This window comes from Pelodiscus sinensis, chromosome 1 (assembly GCF_052426305.1).
Source record: "Pelodiscus sinensis isolate ZL-2025 chromosome 1, ASM5242630v1, whole genome shotgun sequence".
Taxonomy (NCBI): Eukaryota; Metazoa; Chordata; order Testudines; family Trionychidae; genus Pelodiscus; species Pelodiscus sinensis.
Genome location: NC_143052.1, coordinates 92,104,854 through 92,125,352, shown reverse-complemented (window position 1 = coordinate 92,125,352; position 20,499 = coordinate 92,104,854). Strand labels below are relative to the sequence as shown.

General features: G+C 41.6%; 1 protein-coding gene across 11 annotated transcripts in view; it reads left to right on the top strand.

Moving 5' to 3' along the window:
* Positions 1-20,499, top strand: part of TNRC6B (trinucleotide repeat containing adaptor 6B) — a 260,830-nt gene that overhangs the window by 224,877 nt on the left and 15,454 nt on the right. For 9 of the 11 annotated variants that reach the window (XM_075912508.2, XM_075912457.2, XM_075912600.2 and 6 more), the window contains 10 exons: positions 6,044-6,163; positions 6,702-6,809; positions 7,044-7,215; positions 8,812-8,949; positions 9,320-9,496; positions 10,740-10,886; positions 11,124-11,219; positions 14,518-14,853; positions 15,310-15,380; positions 16,977-17,116. In XM_075912508.2, the coding sequence (XP_075768623.2) occupies positions 6,044-6,163; positions 6,702-6,809; positions 7,044-7,215; positions 8,812-8,949; positions 9,320-9,496; positions 10,740-10,886; positions 11,124-11,219; positions 14,518-14,853; positions 15,310-15,380; positions 16,977-17,116 (1,505 nt within the window). The remainder of the gene's footprint in view (positions 1-6,043; positions 6,164-6,701; positions 6,810-7,043; positions 7,216-8,811; positions 8,950-9,319; positions 9,497-10,739; positions 10,887-11,123; positions 11,220-14,517; positions 14,854-15,309; positions 15,381-16,976; positions 17,117-20,499) is intronic. The other 2 variants (XM_075913231.2, XM_075912831.2) reach the window with 1 other exon arrangement.

Sequence of the window (20,499 nt, the reverse complement as noted above, 5' to 3'; positions counted from 1 at the left end):
TGATTTTATTAATTATGGGAAACTTAAAGTGTTTCTGGAACATTTACAGGAGACACAAAAGTAGCAATTTCAGGTCATCCTTAAAGAGGATCAGTTAATAACCAGATTGGTGCTAGTGACAGCACTGTATGTAGCTGATACAGTGGCCTGCCTGCTTTTCATGATAGTGGTACCGAGGTGGGGTTTTTGACAACATCTTTCTGGATTGACCCAGCTGTTGTAGAAGACAAACACTTTCGCAGAGAAGACAGATTCTTCTCCCCAGTCTGGGATTCCTGGGCCATATTATGCTCCCTAAGAATCTACACTGCAGGGCAGAAAAGATATACCTCTCAGCCACACGATACCCACTCTCTCAGTACTGTTACGAGCCATTGAGTAAGATGATCAGGGCTCAGAAAAGGAAGCATTCTGCACCTAGTCCACTATTTCTGAAGCCACCTCTTCTAAGCACTTTTTGTGGGAAGGTCGAGGGCCTCATATCTTCAGCTGCCATTCACATCCCTGTCGCTCTCAGAAGTCATCTGGCCCCATTTCCCAGCAGCGGTATCACCTCTGACTGCTAGGTCCTGGGGATTATTTCAAAAAGTTACACTATTTAATTCATGTCCCTTCTCCACTACAACCTTCCTTCCCTGTCCCCCTTCAAGGACCCTTCTCATGTGAACCTACTTCATCAGGAACTGTATAATTTGTTATTCCATTGAACCAGTCCTGCTGCAACTCAAGAGCAAGGGGGTTTACTCCTATTTCCTGATCCTCAAAATGAAGTGAGGTTGTATTCCCATTCTAGATCCAAGGGGATTAAACAGATACAGGAAGCTGCAGATGTTCAATATGGTCATGTTAGCAGTCAAAGATTTCCAACACTTTATCTTTTGATAGGACCATTATCTGTACAGACTGCTCCATCCAGGTTATTCACCACAGCTCTCCTCATTGAACTGGAATGCTGACCCCAGTACAGTGACTGGAGTTCTCAGCACCACCCTCAATGCAGTACACAGACTCACCACCTTGGAACAGGTTCCTTCCTAGTCGACTGGGGGGGGTTCACCTACACAACCACAAGGATCAGGGCAAATAGCCTTCCCCAGAAGTGATCCTCCATGTCACTCTTTTGGAGCTAAGTGTTGGCAGGAATGCCTGTATGCACAACCTCTATATTTTACATCTCATCACCAAGAGGATGCCAGATTACCCTCGCTCTTCAAGGAAGCATTCAGACTGTGGAAGTGGTATGCATTCCTCACAATGTGTTTATCCCAGCTATCTATCTACTAGGGATACAGAGCATGACAAGCAACAGTCTCAGAATTTCTGTCACAACCCCAAATGGGAACTGAACTCAGATGTGCCTGGACATATATTTGTTCTCTGAGTAGCCCTGTATACAGGTCTCTTCTCTACTTACTGGAACAAATAATGTCCTCATTACTGCCTTAGGCCTGGCCTGGGGAAACATTCATGGAGAGGTACCCTCATCTTCCCATGGCACAGTGACCTGGTTTTCTCTTCTATCCAAGGCCCTGCAAAGTGAGAATTATTCTGTTTGCACCTTTGGGCAAGACTAGTCTGAGTCCCTTATCTGACACAGATGGCTTTATGCCCTTATTTTCCTCTTTGGCTGATTCCACACTCAGTATATGTACCCACAAAATTAAAACGATCCCAAATTGTTATTAATCTAAACATAGATGCAATCTCATCTTCCCTAAGACAACCCCAGCATGTCTGCCTTGCTCATGTCTGCTTTTTAAATGTGTTTATATGGGGTTAGATAAGTAGTGAGAGGATTGTTTTACTCTCTTTTCTCACAGGGAGATTTCTTTTTCCAGGTTTCAAATGTTGCTTTTTCTGCTGATGGCCACTCTTTAAGTCCATTGCTTGGGGAGGTCCCACATCTCCCACAAGTGAGTTCTGCCTAATCCTGAAGTCTAGAGCAAGACAAAATAGGGAGATTAAACTCAGGCTGCTAATGATGAAACACTCCCTTTAGCCAACTTCTGAGTCCATTCAGGAAGGCTTCCCCATTACATCCCCCATTACAGATCCAGTACCCTTTCTACCTTGGTGCAAGCTTCCCTTAAGAAACGGAAGATGTTTCAGGCATCAAGGAGGACTTCCAAAAAGAGGAGTGAAGACTCTCTCCATCTTAACAAGCCAACTCTGAAGAAGTCCACATCCTCCTTCGATGCTGGTGGGCCATAAAGTCGTGGAGCACAGGTACAGCTCCAGTAGGGCAATGGTACTTTCTAACAACTTGGAGGACAAGCATTGACACTTGTGACTGGCACTGTTGAAATCAACCCAGACATTGGTACCCATGTAGGCAGCACCTTCAGCACCAAGCAAGCTGTCGTTCTCGAACTCAATGGCCTCTACTTTGGTGTGCTCATTGTTGGCAGCATTGTCTCCTTTGGTAACCTTAGCCTCAGCAACCACATTGGTACTGATCCTCTCTTTAGTGCCATAAGAGTTCAGATATACTAAAGACCTCTTGATGATAGATGAACTGGAGTCCCTGCCTTTCATGATACTGAACCTTTCTTGATACCAAGACTCTGATCTCTGGGCTCCAGTACTTTCTTCCCATTTTTCTGTGGATGCTCATCCTGTAGATGAGATGAGACAATGTTCTAGGACATAAAATGTGTTTTCTCTGAGCCTTTCTTTCCATATCTGCAAAAGGAGATAATCAACTGTGTAAAGTGTATGGAAATCCTTGGATGAAAACTACAATATAAATGTGGAGGAAGAGACTGTATTTTGAAAACTTCACTTTTATATAGAGACATACACGGGAATAAAGTTCATTGGTGGATTCCAACATCTCTCTTCAGGAACCCATTGTCTAAAAAGTCATAGGGAAGATTAGGTTCTCCATTAAGAATGGTGGAACCAACCCTGCATACCACCACCTCTTCTCTATGGGCCCCCCAATGGTCACCCTTGGACTCCTGGACTGCTTATTGATGGGGATTTGCCAGGCCACTGGTATTGTCTCCTAGGAAGACAAGAGTTGTCCAGCTCTCTCCTTCCTAGCCAGCTCCCCCCTTAGGAGAAGACATCGGAGGAAAAGGAAGCTCCATAGTTCTCTCGAGGAAATCCTATTTATATTACAGTAGATGTTAAAAGATCATTGGAGTTCTACTTAGATAGTACCCAACTATTTAGGAAGTTACTTAAGCTCTTCATTTCCTTCACAGATAGATCCATGGAGTCCTCAGTCTCTCTGCAAAGACTATTGAGATGGCTATCTGGATACATTATCACTTGTTATAATTAGGGATTTAAATAGTTTACTGATTAACTAATAAGCTTCACCTGTAACAGATGCGGCCAGATGGTGTGCTATAGACAGGGGCGGCTCTGGTCAGCCGGAGGAACTCCTGTCCGTGGTGGACCTAGCCTGGCTCCCTCGACGCAGGTTACATGCAGGCTGCCTGGAAGGTTTCACTGTGGACTCTGTAGTATAAAGCTTATATATGAGCTTTATATTGCAGATCCCTCAGCGTGTGTAATTGTAACCACTAGGATTTTCATACGTTACATGGTTATATTTTTAAGTTACTTTTTACATCCCTAGTTATGTTTTGGGCACTCACCGAGATAGCACTTTCAACCAGATCATAGGCAACATCTGTGGCATTATTGAAGCATATATCAGTATCTGAAATATGCGAGACTACTACCTGGTTTCAATGCATATATATTAAAAGAAGAGGTTGCTCACTTTGAACAGCAATTGTGGTTCTTCAAGATGTTTGGTCCCTATGGTTGTTCTACTACTGGCCCCTCTCCTCTTCTGCTTCTGACAGCTAAATAGGCGACATTTACAACTAGCATGAATAGACATTAGGTGCATGCACAGGCCCAAAGAGCACTGCTCACTGAAATCTCATCAAGGCTCAAGAGGTGCATTTGTTACCTGAAATGAAGCAACCATTGGGAGACACATCTCAAAGAACTGCAGTTCCTGCACAAAGTGAGAAACTTCTTCATTTATGGATCTGTAAGGTGTCAGTTAAAAAGATATCTAGTGGCTTTCCTAAAATATGATGCATACGTCAGTATATCCCATACTTACTCCTCTTTACAAATATCTCCTCCCCTAACTTTCTTTATCATGATAGAAATGTAGCTGTGTTAGTCTGGGGTAGCTGAAGCAAAATGCAGGACAATGTAGTGCTTTAAAGACTAACAAGATGGTTTATTAGATGATGAGCTTTTGTGGGCCAGACCCACTTCCTCAGATCAGATAGTGGAAGAAAATAGTCACAACCATATATACCAAAGGATACAATTATATACCAACATCCCACATGAAGACGGATTACAAGCAATTAGAAACACTATCCCAGAGGACACCACTGCCAACCTGATAGCAGACCTATGTAACTTTGTTCTCACCCACAATTATTTCCAGTTAGAGAACAACTTATACCTCCAGATCAGCAGCACAGCCATGGGTACACGCACGGCCCCACAGTATGCTAACATCTTTATGGCTGACCTAGAACAACGTTTCCTCAACTCCCGTCCCCTTTCACCCCTTCTCTACCTACGGTACATCGATGACATCTTTATGATCTGGACGCATGGCCAAGAAACACTGGAGATATTCCACAGAGATTTCAACAACCTACACCCCACAATCAACCTCAGCCTGGACCATTCTACACGAGAGATCCACTTCCTGGACACCACAGTACAAATCAACAATGGAAAATTAGACACCACTCTCTACAGAAAACCCACCGACTCATACAGTTACCTACGTGCTTCCAGCTCCCATCCAGAACACACCACATGATCCATCGGCTATAGCCAAGCTCTTAGATACAACCGCATCTGCTCTAATCCCACTGACAGAGACCAGAAGCTTCAGGATCTCTACCAAGCATTTATAAACCTCAACTACCCACCCAGAGAAATAAAAAAGCAAATTGAAAGAGCCAGACGAATACCTAGAAACCATCTACTTCAAGACAGACCCAAGAAAACCAACAATAGAACACCACTTGTCATCACCTACAACCCCCAACTTAAACCTGTCCAACACATTATCAATAAACTACAGCCTATACTGGAACAGGATACCATATTCCAAGAGGTTCTGGGAGACAGACCCATAGTCTCCTATAGACAACCACCTAACCTCAAGATGATTCTTAACAACCACCACAGGACATACCACACTAATACCAATCCTGGTACCTTCCCTTGCAACAAACCCCGTTGCCAGCTTTGTCCACATATTCATTCTGCTGATACCATTATTGGACCTAACCAAGTGAGTTATAAGATCAAGAACACATATTCCTGCGCATCCAGAAATATAATTTATGCTATCATGTGCCGAAAGTGTCTGTCTGCTATGTACATTGGACATACATCTCAGACACTTCGCCAAAGGATTAATGCCCACAAAACAGATATCAGACAAGATCACAAAGAAAAAACAGTTTCTTGCCATTTTAACCAGAAAGGACACTCTCTCAATGACTTAACCACCTGCATTCTGCTACAAAGACCTTTTACATCTGCACTTGAAAGGGAATCCTCTGAACTGTCATTCATGTTAAAATTCGACACTCTCCGGGAAGGAATGAACAAATACTCAAACTATCTTACCCATTACCAAGATAGCTTCCCCAATTATCACCTCTAATACCATTAGCTCACAGACATCCCACTCTCCCCACCTCTAATATCATCAATTCACAGACACTTACCTTCCTTCCTTCCTCCCCTCCCCCCACATCCCCCTCCTGTTCTGAAATGTGATTTGTCCTTTTCATATGTGTTCACTTTTTTTTAATTGTATCCTTTGGTATATATGGTTGTGACTATTTTCTTCCACTATTAGATGATGAGCTTTTGTGGGCCAGACCCACTTCCTCAGATCAAATAAACCATCTTGTTAGTCTTTAAAGTGCTACATTGTCCTGCATTTTGTTTCTTTATTATGACAGTGCCCTTTTTGTTGAGCCATTTTGTAGATGTTGAATCTTAGCTGTTTGAATTTATTTCTTCATAGGTTTCAGCCTCCGTGCTCAAGCAGTTTCCCAATGGTGGCCTGAACCCAGGTCTCTTCAATATATCTCCTCAACAGATTGCTATGCTGAGTCAGCTTCCAAATATTCCTCAGTTTCAACTTGTAAGTAGCTGGTCATCTTGTGATGATAGATTGGGTTGTCTACAATCCTGTCCCTGTCTACAAATTCTAATAAAACTGAAGTTAAGCAAACCTAAAGAGAAAACAGTCTAAGACTTGTTCTGCTAATTTTGCATTGTCTGTGTGCAAGCATTCCCTGCTATTTTGTATCTAAAAACAAAGTTTGAACTGATTTGTGCAGTTATAAGTTGGGGCTCTCTTATTTGTTAGACAGTTGTTAATTAAGCTGAGCAACAACTTTGCATGGGAAGCAATTGTGTGCTGATATTTCAATTATTTTGTTGTTCATGCTTGTGTTTTTAATGACTTGAGTAAAGCAGCTACTAGGAATACTGTTTCTAATTCCGTTAGGTATAACAAGAAAGCCAGATCATATTCTTCTAATTCTTTCATGACAATTTTATTTCCTTGTGAAATGTGAGGAACTGTTTGTTTTTACTGAAAGCTATCAAGCATTTGCCAGTGATCATTTCCACCAAGTATTTTCCCCAAAAGTATTTCTTCTCCACTTGTGTTATAGGCATGTCAGCTGCTTTTGCAGCAGCAGCAGCAGCAGCAACAGCAGCAACAGCTATTGCAGAACCAGAGAAAGATATCTCAAGCAGTGAGACAGCAGCAAGAACAACAGGTATGGGCACTGCTTGGTCCATCAAAGATGTGTGGGGTGAAAGTGTGTTTGAGGAAACCTGTCAGTCTATAAATGTAGACTATGCTGAGGCCTGGATGACATACTCGTTTCATCAATAGGTGTCAATTAAGCGTCCTTTAAATTCACTCACGCTCTTTTACTCTTCTGCACGATTACCCAAGCCACCAGTTTTAGTTGAGAGTAAATTCTCTCATTTCTTTCCTTTGTTTGCAGATTGCTCGTATGGTGAGTGCCCTTCAGCAGCAGCAAAGGCAGCCTGGCATGAAGCATTCTCCATCCCATCCTGTTGGGCCTAAACCACATTTAGACAGCATGGTACCCAATGCTCTGAATGTGGGTCTCTCAGATATACAGACCAAAGGGCAAATACCTGGATACAGTTCTGGTAAGTACTTCCATGAGCTAGGGTTATTCGTTGTATTGCCAGTGGTATTGCTATTAGTTTGACTTGTGATCCACCAGGAGTCAACAAAGCTTCTGATACTGTAATTTCTGTATAGGCATTGGATTTGAGGGTTTGTCACAATGTCTGCTCCCTACATTTTCTTGCAAGTCTTCTAGGTTTGGCTTTTTTCCATACAGAGTGGAGCTTGATGGTATGCTAATTTAGCATATTTTAAGACTGGCTGGTAGAGGAGTATTATGTAAAAGATAGACCCAGCCACAAAGAACTTAACAGTCTAAATAGACAAGACAGTGATTTATTGGTTTTTAGTACAGTAGCATAGCCACTTGATCACACTGCCTCTAGACTTCCCCTTCAGTGCAAATAGATGTTATCCCTTCTCCATAGCACCTCAGCTTTCCCTATGCGCGCACACATTCTGTGTTAAAATAGAAACTAAAGCTGTGAAGATGCAAAGGCATTTGTCAAAGTCAGACAGGACTCTCAGACTTGTCAGACCGCTCTGTTTATTAGCAAAGCTGCTCTGCTAAATTCACCCAGAAAATGTGAGTGCCATACAAGGTTCAAACCCCTTGATTTATACAGTCAAAAGAGAGCCAAAATTGACAGGATTAAAAGAGGGGCAAAACTTCACATAATTAGTGTGAGGCTAGTCAAGTATCTTCATTTCCACATCAAGCACACAGCAATCTCCTGTCCATATCTCCTTGGTTATCTCAATTGTTTTCTCCCTAACACCTAATGTTCCTTTTCCTATTAACTCTGGCTAGCACTCTGATCTGCATACCTACAAACAACATTAACATACTTTTCTTCCTCCTGTTCAGAGACAAACAGTATTCCTTCAACTTATTCAATTATTACAGCATAATTCATCTTTCTCTTACAGTATAATTCTTTCTACTTTCACACATTTATCAGTTGATTTTAAAAACAGTCAGGAAAGCTTGGTAGCTATTGGAAAAGTGAGTTAGACTCAAGTTGCTGAAAGCTAGACACTTGTTACAACAGAATATAGTCATATCTTCAGGAAGTGGTGATAGGAACAGGAGGACAGACAAAAGGTATGGACCATTATATGTGGTAAAATGGGTAGAAAATAATATATATATATATTTTGCTTTTTAAAAATATAGGTGAAACACTCTACTTTAGTTTGTCAGCAGCACGTAAAGATAATTAGTCTGTTAGTTCATTCATCGCCATGTTTCACTACCCTTGCAGCCTTCCTGAGTCATTCTAGTTTAACCGAATCTAGCTACAGACTTGTACTAAGTTAGTGAATATGCTTTCATCCATATGGAACACGGCTTTTCTGAATATCAGAGATGACAGCATGGTAATTGCAGAAGAATCTGTTTGTCAGCTAGTAAGAATTTAGTGAGAATGACACACTGATGTGTCCTGCACAGGTACAAGGTTGGGAGTTGGATTGCTTTCATATCACCTGAAGTGTAGCTGTGAAAGGGATTTCAGTTATTACCATTGCATTTTATTTATGTTTATGATCAGACGTATCCATTTGGAATACAGTTCAAATACAGAGAGAAAATGGAATTGTTTTCTATTTCACAGGCTTTGGTTCAAGTGGCATGGATTATGGCATGGTGGGAGGAAAAGAAGCCGGATCAGAATCTCGCTTTAAACAGTGGACTTCAATGATGGAAGGGCTGCCCTCCGTAGCTACACAAGATGCCAGTATGCACAAAAATGGTGAGAGACATTTGAGGTTATATTGCTAGAAATAGGAACATAGTTATGCCACCACTTTTCATCCCAGGTGAAAGAAATTGCTAGAGAAATCTTCGTTCTGGTTGCTCTCCCTTTAACATACCTTTGAACGAATTTTCCTGTGCTAATTTTTTTTAAACCCATCAACTTTGTTAGTTGCTGATAGATGACATTTATGCCCCACACATCAATAGTAATGAAACTACAGTGAAACTGGTGTAATGTGCTTTGATTTAACTAATATCTTATTCCTTCTGTGGTGGTTTTACATTTTCTTGGTTCCAGTTTTCCTGCCCCTTCCCAAACTTCAATTTTTCTTCTCTGTAACTATATCTTTCTCCCACTTTTTCAGGTGCAATAGTGCCCCCTGGAAAAGCCCGTGGAGGATCACCCTACAACCAGTTTGACATAATCCCAGGCGAGCCACTGGGTGGCCATGCAGGCCCTGCTGGTGATAGTTGGTTACCTGCCAAATCTCCACCAACAAACAAGATTGGAAGCAAATCCAGCAATGCCAGCTGGCCTCCAGGTGTGACTTAGGGGAAGGTGTTTCCTCAACTCTGCAGTAAACTTGATGAGCATTTCTCTCCAGTTTACTTTAACTATCTCATAGGAATTATTTCTTTAGCCTCTCTATCCAGTCTAGTAAAGCTGTTGTCATTGTATATTAAGCAGGACTTGAAATGTTAAAATGACAGTATACATTTAATATGAATTAAGAAAAGAATAACTCCAGTGTTCCTTAAAGATCCAAATGTAGCCATGTTAGTCTGGGGTAGCTGAAGCAAAATGCAGGACAATGTAGCACTTTAAAGACTAACAAGATGGTTTATTAGAGGATGAGCTTTCGTGGGCCAGACCCACTTCCTCAGATCAAATAGTGGAAGAAAATAGTCACAACCATATATACCAAAGGATACAATTAAAAAAAATGAACACATATGAAAAGGACATATGTGTTCATTTTTTTTAATTGTATCGTTTGGTATATATGGTTGTGACTATTTTCTTCCACTATTTGATCTGAGGAAGTGGGTCTGGCCCACGAAAGCTCATCATCTAATAAACCATCTTGTTAGTCTTTAAAGTGCTACATTGTCCTGCATTTTCCTTAATGATCCTTGATTTCTCACAAGTGAACTGTGTTTGTGATTGGCATACAATTGTGACTTTGAATGTAGTTGATTAAATCTGCTCAGAAACACCTAAACAAAGAATGCATACAAATCAGTTTCTCTCTGGTATACTGCTTGCTGTTTCATTTTGAGTTATGCTTGCACAGAGGCTAAAAAAATCCCATTGAAAGCACAGTGAAAGGTGTTAAGCTGGTTTTTAAGGTGGTTTTTGGATGAGGAAGAGCAGGATTTTCTGTGTAGATGTTATTGTATTGACAATGGTATGGCATGAACTTCTTTGGGAATGGCTCCTTTGTGCAAAAAATATCCTGGAAGGGTTATGGAATAGTCAGCAAGATTAAAGCCACTGAAGTCTGGCACAGTCTGAAATTAGAAAGATGGAAGATGGTTCAGAGAGAACGCCTGTATATTTGAGCCAGTTTGGAGTAAATGCCCAATGGATGTGAACTGAGGAGAGCAGTATGGCAGGAGAAGGAATTCAAGACATATTCCATATAGGAAAGTCTTCACCTGATGATCAGTTGAGGAGCCATATATATATATAATCGTGAGCCCTCAAAACATCCTCAAAATTGTTAATTTCATTTAAATGGCATTTCTGTCTCTGCATTTTATTTTTATTCCTTCCCATCCCAGAGTTCCAGCCGGGAGTTCCATGGAAAGGTATTCAAAACATTGACCCTGAATCTGACCCCTATGTGACTCCTGGAAGTGTACTGGGGGGTACTGCAACATCTCCCATTGTAGATACTGATCACCAACTTCTGCGGGACACCACCACAGGTAAAACATCAGACATCTGCATTCCAATGTCTCAATCTGTTAAGTAATTTTAAAATCTAATTCTCCTCTCCACCCCCACACAAAGGGTAAGAACATGAAAAAGCGTATGCTGCATTGATATGTCTGTTGTGTGTCACTAACAGTTAGTGGAAATGGGACCAATGGGGTCTTTTAGTATTACAGAAATTGTTACATTTATCTGCAATATTTTCTTCCTTCCTTCCCCCTTTTTCATAGGGTCTAATTCTTCCCTCAACACCTCGCTGCCTTCACCTGGTGCCTGGCCCTACAGTGCCTCTGACAATTCCTTCACCAATGTTCATAGCACTTCAGGTAAGTGGATCCCAGATCTTAAAAAAACAGTCCCCAGCCAATCAGTATCTGTCCCCACTCACCTTTTTTTCTCTACTTTGGGTATAGTCTTTTAGTGTTTCCCATATGTTGGGGAACTGAGCAGTTTGATTGGCTGGTATGCTAGTTTTCCTCCTGATAAAATGTTCCATTATAATTTTACCAAGAACAAATCATGTCAAACCAATCTGATAGCTTTCTTTGATAAGATAACAAGCCTTGTGGATAAGGAGGAAGAAATAAGCATGGTACACCTAGACTTTACTAAAGCATTTTGATACAGTCTCATATAACCTTCTTATCAATAAACTAGGGAAATATAGTGTAGTTATGATTCACAGTCATTCTAGAAGGGCATAAAAAGTGAGGTTCTACAGGGATTAGTTATGGGCCTGAGTCTGTTCAATATCTTCATCAGTGATTTAGATAATGGCATAGAGAGTACGCTTACTAAGTTTGTGGATGATATCACGATGGGAGGGGTTGCAAGTGCTTTGGAGGGTAGAGTCAAAATTCAAAATGATCCAGACAAACTGGAGCAATGGTCTGAGGTAAGTAGGAAGAAGTTCAGTAAAGACAAATGGAAAGTACTCCACTTAAGGAGGAACACTCTGTTTCACATATACAGAATGGGAAGCAACTGTCTAGGAAGGACAACTGCAGAAATGGATCTAAGGGATCATAATGAACCACAAGCTAAATATGAGTCAACAGTATGACACTGTTGCACAAAAAGTAAACATTCTGTCATGCAGTAACAGGAATGTTTTGAGCAAGACACAAGAAATAATTCGGCTTCCCCTCTACTCTATGCCGATCAGGCATCAACAGAAGTATTGTGTCCAGTTCTGGGCACCACATTTTAGGAAAGAATGTGGAGAAACTGGAGAAGGTCCAGAGAAGAGCAATAAAAATGATTAAAGATCTAGAAAACATGACCTATGAGGAAAGAATGAAATAATTCAGCTTGTTTGGAAAAGAAAAGACTGAAAGGGAACATAATAGCAGCTTTCAAGTACCTAAAAGGGTCTTATTACAAGGAGGAAGGAGAAAATTATTTTCCTTGGCCTCTGAAGATAGGACAAGAAGCAATGGGCTTACACTAGAGCAAAGTAGGCTTAGGTTGGACATTAGGAAAAACTTCCAATCTGTTAGGGTGGTTAAGCACTGGAATAAATTGCCTAGGGAGACTGTGAAATCTCCATCATTAGAGATTTTAGGAGAAGATTAGACTACTTTCAGGGATGATCTATGGTGCTTGGTCCTCCTGTGAGGACAGGGGACTGGACTTGATGACCACTTGAGGTCCCTTCCAGTTCTAGTATTCTATGATTCTATAATTACTTTAAAGCAACCATATATTTTTAATGAAGTTTCCTTTAAGGTCTAAAATACGGAGGTCTGACATATAGGGAATGTAGTAGAAGATGAAGCAGAAAGGATATAATGAGCAGCCAAAAAATGTATAAGCATTACCTCAGACAGAATCTACTAGGATAAGTAGTGCGAGTTTCATTTAATTTATTTTTAAATGTACCTGGAACTAAGCCAACACTCTGAGATGTTAGGGTAGGGGAAGACTAGTTAGAATATTTTCATTTCAACTGCTTATTGCACCCTTCAACAGTGATCCCTCTAAACTGCAGGGTAGCACAGTTTCACAGGTGATTAATCAGCCTCACCATGTCAGAGGCTCAGGGCTCCATGCAAGGAGCTGACTGCCTGGGCAGGGTTGATTAATTACCTGTGAAACTGTGCTGCCCTGTAGATTAGAGTGAAGGTTGCCTTTCATCCCCCTTTAGAACTTGAGGAAAGAATCATAGTGTTTCTGGCAGTTTAACATGTAGCCCAAAGTCTAGATTTTTGCCCTACTATCTTTACTTTGTAATAAGGACGCCTAGAATTCCTATTAATCAGTGGGGCTCTATGCTCACTCTGAGTAACTATTTGACTATTCAGTCCGGGAAATCTAGTTTGATTTCCAATTTTTCATAAATCCCAAAATTTTCCCTTGAGCTGAGATTGTCCTTGGCTAGTTTTTATAATTGGACAGGTGTGGATCTGTAGAATGGCTTTGATTGCAGAACTGTCTGAATATGTTGCCTAGCTTTACAAGGACATATAAAATTTGTTTCATAGTTGAAGTTGGATGCTGGTTAATCTGAGCCTGAGAAGAGAGACATCAAACCCAGTGTTACCTCCTTTTAACTGGGTCTAGCATAAAGGAAACATGGGAATGATTTAAAGAAGTAGAAATTAATAGGATTAACACATGTTCCCTGTGTTCTACATGTTACTCAACTGCAGAGCATTTATCTGTTGAAGGAAAATGACTCCTTGAAGTGGGCCCTCTAAAATTGGCAGGTTAGAATTCACTGATCCCTACATAAAATGTCCAGCTCTCTCTCTCTCTGTCTCTATATATCTATATCTATTTAAATAAATAAATAAATTTTTCTGCTACGTGACAGAATGACACCATTAGGCTCTCTGGCCGCAAAAGTTGCCAAAGAGAGGGGGGTTGGCGAGCGTAAAGTTAATGCATGCCGTTGGTACTTACAGACCCCTGGACTCCAAGCACTATAGAAGGTAGCGATCCAAACACATTGTATTATAAATCATTACTTTTTTGCTAACAAATCTTCATTCTTTCATTGGGCTAACTTGTGGAATTGGGGACCCTGGATGTTTTTTCTTCATTTCAAATCTACACTAATTTCACAATAGCTAGAATGTACATGCACATACTAGATGTAAACCAGGTTATTGACCAGACAAATGTATTTTCCCCAGACAGCCCTGCCTTGAAAAGCAAGTGCTACTTCTGGATTATTGTATCTTACTGCTTTATTGTTCATTTGCTGTCCAGTCAGTATTAGTAAAAAAGCCAATTACTGGAGTAATCTTCACTATGCCTAGCATGTGTCTAGTAGATGAGCAGAGTGCCCAGTAACTTTTAGAAACATTGAAGGATGTATTACTGTTTTCTTTCTTAAGAAAAGGAAAAGTAGGGGGATCTCCCTCATGTCCATTACAAGTATGAAGTTTCCAATTTTGTTAGCATACAGAGCTTTCTGTTGGTCTTAGAACTTCAATAGGAAATAGCCATGTTTGGGATGAACCTTAGCAAGTAGGTGTCCAGTAATCTTTCAAAGCCCTAACAGTAACAGTGTGTGCCTGCACAAGTGGTTTCAGACTAGTACAATAGCTGCATAATTACATAGACTGTGTTGTGAGGCTTAAATCCCACTTAATCCATGCCCTCTTTATCTATTTATAGCAAAATTCAATGATTACAAATCAACATGGTCCCCAGATCCCATAGGACACAATACTCATCTCTCCAACAAGATGTGGAAAAACCATATTTCCTCAAGGAACACTACAGGGCTGCCCCGCCCACCACCTGGCCTGACCAATCCAAAACCATCGTCTCCCTGGAGCAGCACAGCACCCCGATCGGTCAGGGGGTGGGGGGCACAGGACTCAAGGCTTGCCTCTGGTGAGAAGGATCTCCTGATAGCATCATTGCTCAACCGTGAGGGGTGTGTGTTGTACAGCGCTAATGGTGTGGATATGATGCGGCCTTCACAAGAGAGGAAGTTGCGGTTGCCCGGTAAAGGAAAAAATATCCCTTTTTAAAATGGAAACTTACTGTCAATGTGAGGGAAAGGACCCAGGAGCTGCCTGGGGAGGAGAAAGGAGAGGGCTGGGAGCTATGAGGAAAGGATTTCTGCAGCAATAGGACTTTTGAAGAGTAATGGGTGGTGTTGGAGAGGTGAATTATGTGGCTGGGGAAATTTCTTAGAAGGCACAAATTGGAGAAAATTTATCCTGATGTTAAATGTGATAGCTGTTTTGTCAATTGATATTAATGAATTCTAATGTTAATCATTTTTTGTACACTACAGTAAAACATAGAATCCACTCTCTTAGTGTATTTTGATATGGATGAAGTTGTCTGAGACAGAAAGACTTGAGCGTAGTGCTGAGGAGACATTTGTTTGTCAAAACGTTGTACCCTTAATATCTTCTGACTTTTATATTTCTTCCTCGATTTACATATTTTCAGCTTCTACCTGGAGTGATGGTGGCTCAGTTCGTCCTAGCTACTGGCTGGTTCTTCACAATCTCACTCCACAGGTATTTCTTTTCTGTTTTTCTTTTGAGAGGTGGGAATGCTAAATTACAGAGAACTGGATTTGTAGGCTACTTTTCTAGTCCCATTTCAGTGAAATGTAACAATGCTGATTTGGCTTGGTGATTCTGAGGAAATACTAGTACTCATAGTCACCAGCTTGACAACAGTAATCACATCAGCTAAATTACTTTGATAGGATGTTTGATATTTGCCATTAGACTATAATAAGTGTCCACACCATTACCCAGAGGTATGGTTTGTTTGGGATTTTTGAGAGGAACTACTCTCAAGATTGTTTCATTCAGAAATGTGGATACATTTTGTTTTGTATAGTAGCTCAAAGCTGCAATTTCTTTGGGACACTGTCAGTAATGGAGCTACAGAGAACTGCTAGGTTTTGTTCTGGGGTTTTCATAGGTTTTACTTCGGGGTTTTTCAAACCTCATAATGTTTCACATTAAGTCATTATTCTCAGAGCTTGTTTCCATTGAAAATAAACATTCTACAGAGATCCTGGGTTTAGTAAACCTAGGTAGCCTGCACTGGAACCCACAAAATGCCTATATTATCAGACACAGTTTTGGAACGAGACAACCAGTCCACTATCCAGTTCACACTTACAGCACAGCTGAAGAACTAAGACCACAGGAAGGAGGGCTGGCATCTTCTCAGTAGGGAAAAAGTTTGCCTAGTTGCAATGAAAAGGCACATTTCTATGTTTCTTTTAATGCAAGGAATGTTTCATGCTATTTTAGCAGTTACTGCATGGCAAAGCAATAGATTTGGGAGAAATTTAAATAACTGAAAAAGGAAACACATAGAACTGTTTATCAGAAAGGGGAATGGCCAAATGATGCTTGCTGATCAAGGAAGTACAGAAGGAGCTGTTTCTGAAGGTGTCCAAGATAATAGACTGAGCTCTGTCAATCTGACAGACCACCGACAGTTTTAATTGTTTATCTCAGAAACCACCAACCTTAAAAATTAAACCTTTGAGCCATTCAAAAACCAGGATTCCCAGTTTTTCAGACAGTGTCAAGCAGTAGTCTCTAGCATTTTCAAAATAGTAGCCTATTTAAAATCCGTCTGAAATTGAATAATTGGAGATAGAGAGCAGCAAATCAGGTAATCAAAATTACATTGTTTTTTCTGATGTAGAATCTTATGCCCTAAAAGTGTTAGAAATAGATTTTGTACTTTCCTGGAAATTTAGGGATCACAGAGATGATCACAATTTAGTAATCTGAACAAAACAAAGGAAGAGAAAATTAGACAGAGGCCTAGAATGAGTTAAAATTAAAACAAGCTCAGATTAGTATCTAATTGCTGGAGTACAAATTGAAGTCATTGTAAGATGCACAAATGCTGATGAAAAGAACATACTTGAAAATAACGTTCCATCTCTCACTGGCCTTCTCAAGCTCCCACTCTTTCCCCTGTGGCATAGAGTACAATACTGAGTCTTTACATTCAATTTTGTTACCACCTTATTTATTAAACATACCTCAAGTTCTTTAAATGTATTCATGCCATAAAGAAAATGTTCAGTGCTCTTTTCTTTCAGTAAACTTTTATTTTTCCTGACTAATATTCCTCAGATCGATGGGTCAACCTTGAGGACGATCTGCATGCAGCATGGTCCACTGCTGACATTCCATCTGAACCTGACCCAGGGCACCGCCCTAATCCGATACAGCACCAAACAGGAAGCAGCCAAGGCTCAGACTGCACTGCACATGTGAGTTACCCTAGTACCATGCATATGCCCTGTTTCCTCTGCCACACAAAACTGACTTTATCTATTAATGAAAGTTCTGTATGCAGGAGGTGATTCATTAAGACTTGTTTGTCGAATGCTTACTAATTTCCATTCCATTCTAGGTGTGAGTGCGCCATGTGCACAGTTGGTGGAGATATTTTCCCCTTATTAGTATCCATAAGACTGGCCTCCCAGGCACGTGTGCTGGTTTGAGAGCCACCGACTATTCTGCACCCTCTCATTTCCTTCTTACCACCCATCACAGTTGTTTGGAATGGCCTTCTTGTTCTTGCAAGGTTTTCCCAATGGTTTGGACTTTGTAGTCTGTACTATATAGTTTTTGAGGTTAACTTTAATTATTAGTATTAGTGTATACAGTGCAGTCTCAGTCATTGTGGGACACCATTCCAGAGACTCTGCATGCTCTGGTCACTGGGCTTCAAACCATGTACCTCTTGTGGAAGGCCAATCCAATGAGCAACCCTCATTCAAGCTGTCTAAAGTATTTTGGGGAAGTTCAGGTTAAGAAATACAAGAGTCTCAGGCCATTCACTCAGAAAGACAGGGATGTTGATCTGAAGGCTTTCTTCATGGAGGCAGCCTTCAAACTGTCTTCGGAGCATCATACTCCAGTCATCACTGAGCAGTTTGGTCTCCATGCAGAGTGCCCCACTGACACAAAGCTCTTCCCAGCACTATTCTCCTCGCCAGCACCAAGGAAGAAGCATAAGAAACAGCATTCCAAGAGAGCGCTCTCAGATGTTGAAGAGGGGCAAGCAAGAAGCCCCTGATGAAGCAAGACTCACCAGGCCACCCATCCTCTCCAGAATCAGGCCCCCCTCAAGTCCAGAAGCTTTCCAGGCTACAAAGGCTATCATGTCCCTCCTTATATTGCCCAATACCTGTTCCCATCCAGGGATACAAGGATTCTTGGGGCAGTGAACTCCAGCATGTCATTGGCCGTTGTAGCAGCACCTTCCAGAGAGAAGCCCTCTATGGCTCTGATGCAGCAGTCCCGGATCCAGCATCACTGACCAACTCTCCATCACTGCCTGGATGCAGAGAGGGCACAGTTCTGCCATGGTCTCCAGGGAAAGAGAGCTCTTCAGACTCTGAGCGGAAATCCTTTGGCCTGCCAAAAAAGTACCTGCAAGTTACATTCCCACTAGTCCTACTCAGTGGTGTCTGACCACTGTTTCTTCCCAACCAACATCACATTCAAATTCTAGTACCGACCCCAATATCACTGAAGTGGCCCCAATGGAGGGTGGAATAGATGGAGGAGAAAGGATCAGCACCTTTTGTGGTGCTAGCCTCTTACTTCTCATGCCCGGATCAGGTGGGCACAAGTACTAATATCTCAGTTCCACCAGATTACTCCAGGGCCCGTCAAGAGCTCGTGAAATGGATTGCCACAGAAATTAGGGCTGGAAGCCAAAGAGTTTCACACACAGCCTGATTGATATCCTGGCTGCAGCCACTCCCTCCAGAATGGCCAGACCCAGTCAATGATGCTGTGTTTGGACCAGACAGGGTCCTATGGTAGATCCCTTTATCTCTACTAGATTTCACATGGTCTCCCCTAGCTCTGTCATTTCCTGCCTGGATCCAGGTATGCTGCCTTCGAGTTACAGGACACTTATTTCTACATTTCCACCTGTGGACACAAATGATTCTCAAAGTTGTATTGGGTCAGTGCCACTACCAGTTCATCATATTTCCCTTAGTCTGTCAGCAGTCCCATGAGTTTTTACAAAATATATAGCTATGGTTGCAGCCTAAGTCAGATGTCAAAGTGTACATGTCTACCTGCTTCTCAGTGATTGGCTGGCCAAAGGTCACTCAGACTCAGCACAGCGTTGGCATAGTACGGGCCACCTTTCAGGCACTGATGGTCTCTTAATAAACAAATTGAAATCAGCATTGATTTTAGTACAGATAGAGTTTATTGGGACAGTGGTCAGCTCCAAGCAGGCCAAGTCCTACTTCCCAGAGGCTTGGTTCTGAACTATGTCAGATGAAATCACCACCTGCTTACAACTGCATGGATGTGCTTCAAGTTCTTAGGTCACATGGCAGCATGTTACCTGTATTGTGCAGCTACACCTCAGACCCATACAGATATGACTGGCATTAGTTTAATCCCCGGGCAGACTCAGTTCTCATGATTTTGTCATCTATCTTTGTTTCTTTTACTTGGTGGAGAGACCCACATTCTATGATGAAGGGAGTGCCTTTCACTGTCCCACATCCAGTAGTACATTTGTTTAATTCTGTGTGAACCAAACCATTCACCTTGAGGCATCACACTTCCTAGAAGACTGGAATGGGTTGGCAGATCACCTCAGTAGGTTCTTTTCCTCTTGCCACACTATTATCTTGCACAAGTGTGAGACTCCCCCAATTGGACCTGTTTGCCTCCATACAGAACAGGCAATGTCATTGGTTCTGTTTTGTATGCAGGCTTAGAAAAATTTCACTTTCTGATGCCTTTCTGCAGTATGTAAATATCAAGAGGTTATGGTGAAAGGTTATCATGATTGCTCTGGTGTGGCCATGCCGGCATTAGTTTGGCATGTTTCTGACCTCTCAGTGGCAGCTCCTCCAGTGCTCCCATCCTGTTTGGACTTGACTTTGCAATACTACAGCCAGTTGCTTGACCTGAATCTTACCTCCCTATGCCTGATGGCATGGCTGCTGTGTGACTCAACCCTCAGATTCAGAGGCTGCGTCTAGACTGGCATGATTTTGTGCAAATACTTTTAACTGAAACATTTTTCCGTTAAAAGTATTTGCGCAAGAGAGCGTCTACACTGGCATGTGCCTTTGCGCAAAAGATTTGCTTTTGCACAAAAGCATCTGTGCCAGAGTAGACGCTCTCTTGCACAAGAAAGCTCCGATGGCCATTTTAGCCATCGGGCTTTCTTGCGCAAGAAATTAACTTGTCTGTCTACACTGGACCTCTTGTGCAAGAATACTTGCGCAAGAGGGCTTATTCCTGAACGGGAGCATCAGAGTATTTGCGCAAGAACCACTGATTTTGTACAGTACAAAGTCAGTGTTCTTGTGCAAATACTCATGGCCAGTCTAGACAGGCAGCAAGATTTTGTGCAAAAGCACATGCTTTTGCGCAAAATCTTGCCAGTCTAGACGCAGCCCAAACGTCTTGCCATGTAGCAAAAAATCTTGCACCAATTCCAGGGGTACTGCTTGTGAGTCACCTAGCATTGAATGGACATGGCAAGCTCTTGAACAGTTGTGAAAGGTTAGTAACCAGGTTTTTTGTCTGTCCACTTCCAGATTTTAGAAACTCAGGTATTAAGTCAGACTTTCATGCTAGGAATCCCTTCTTTTACCAGAAG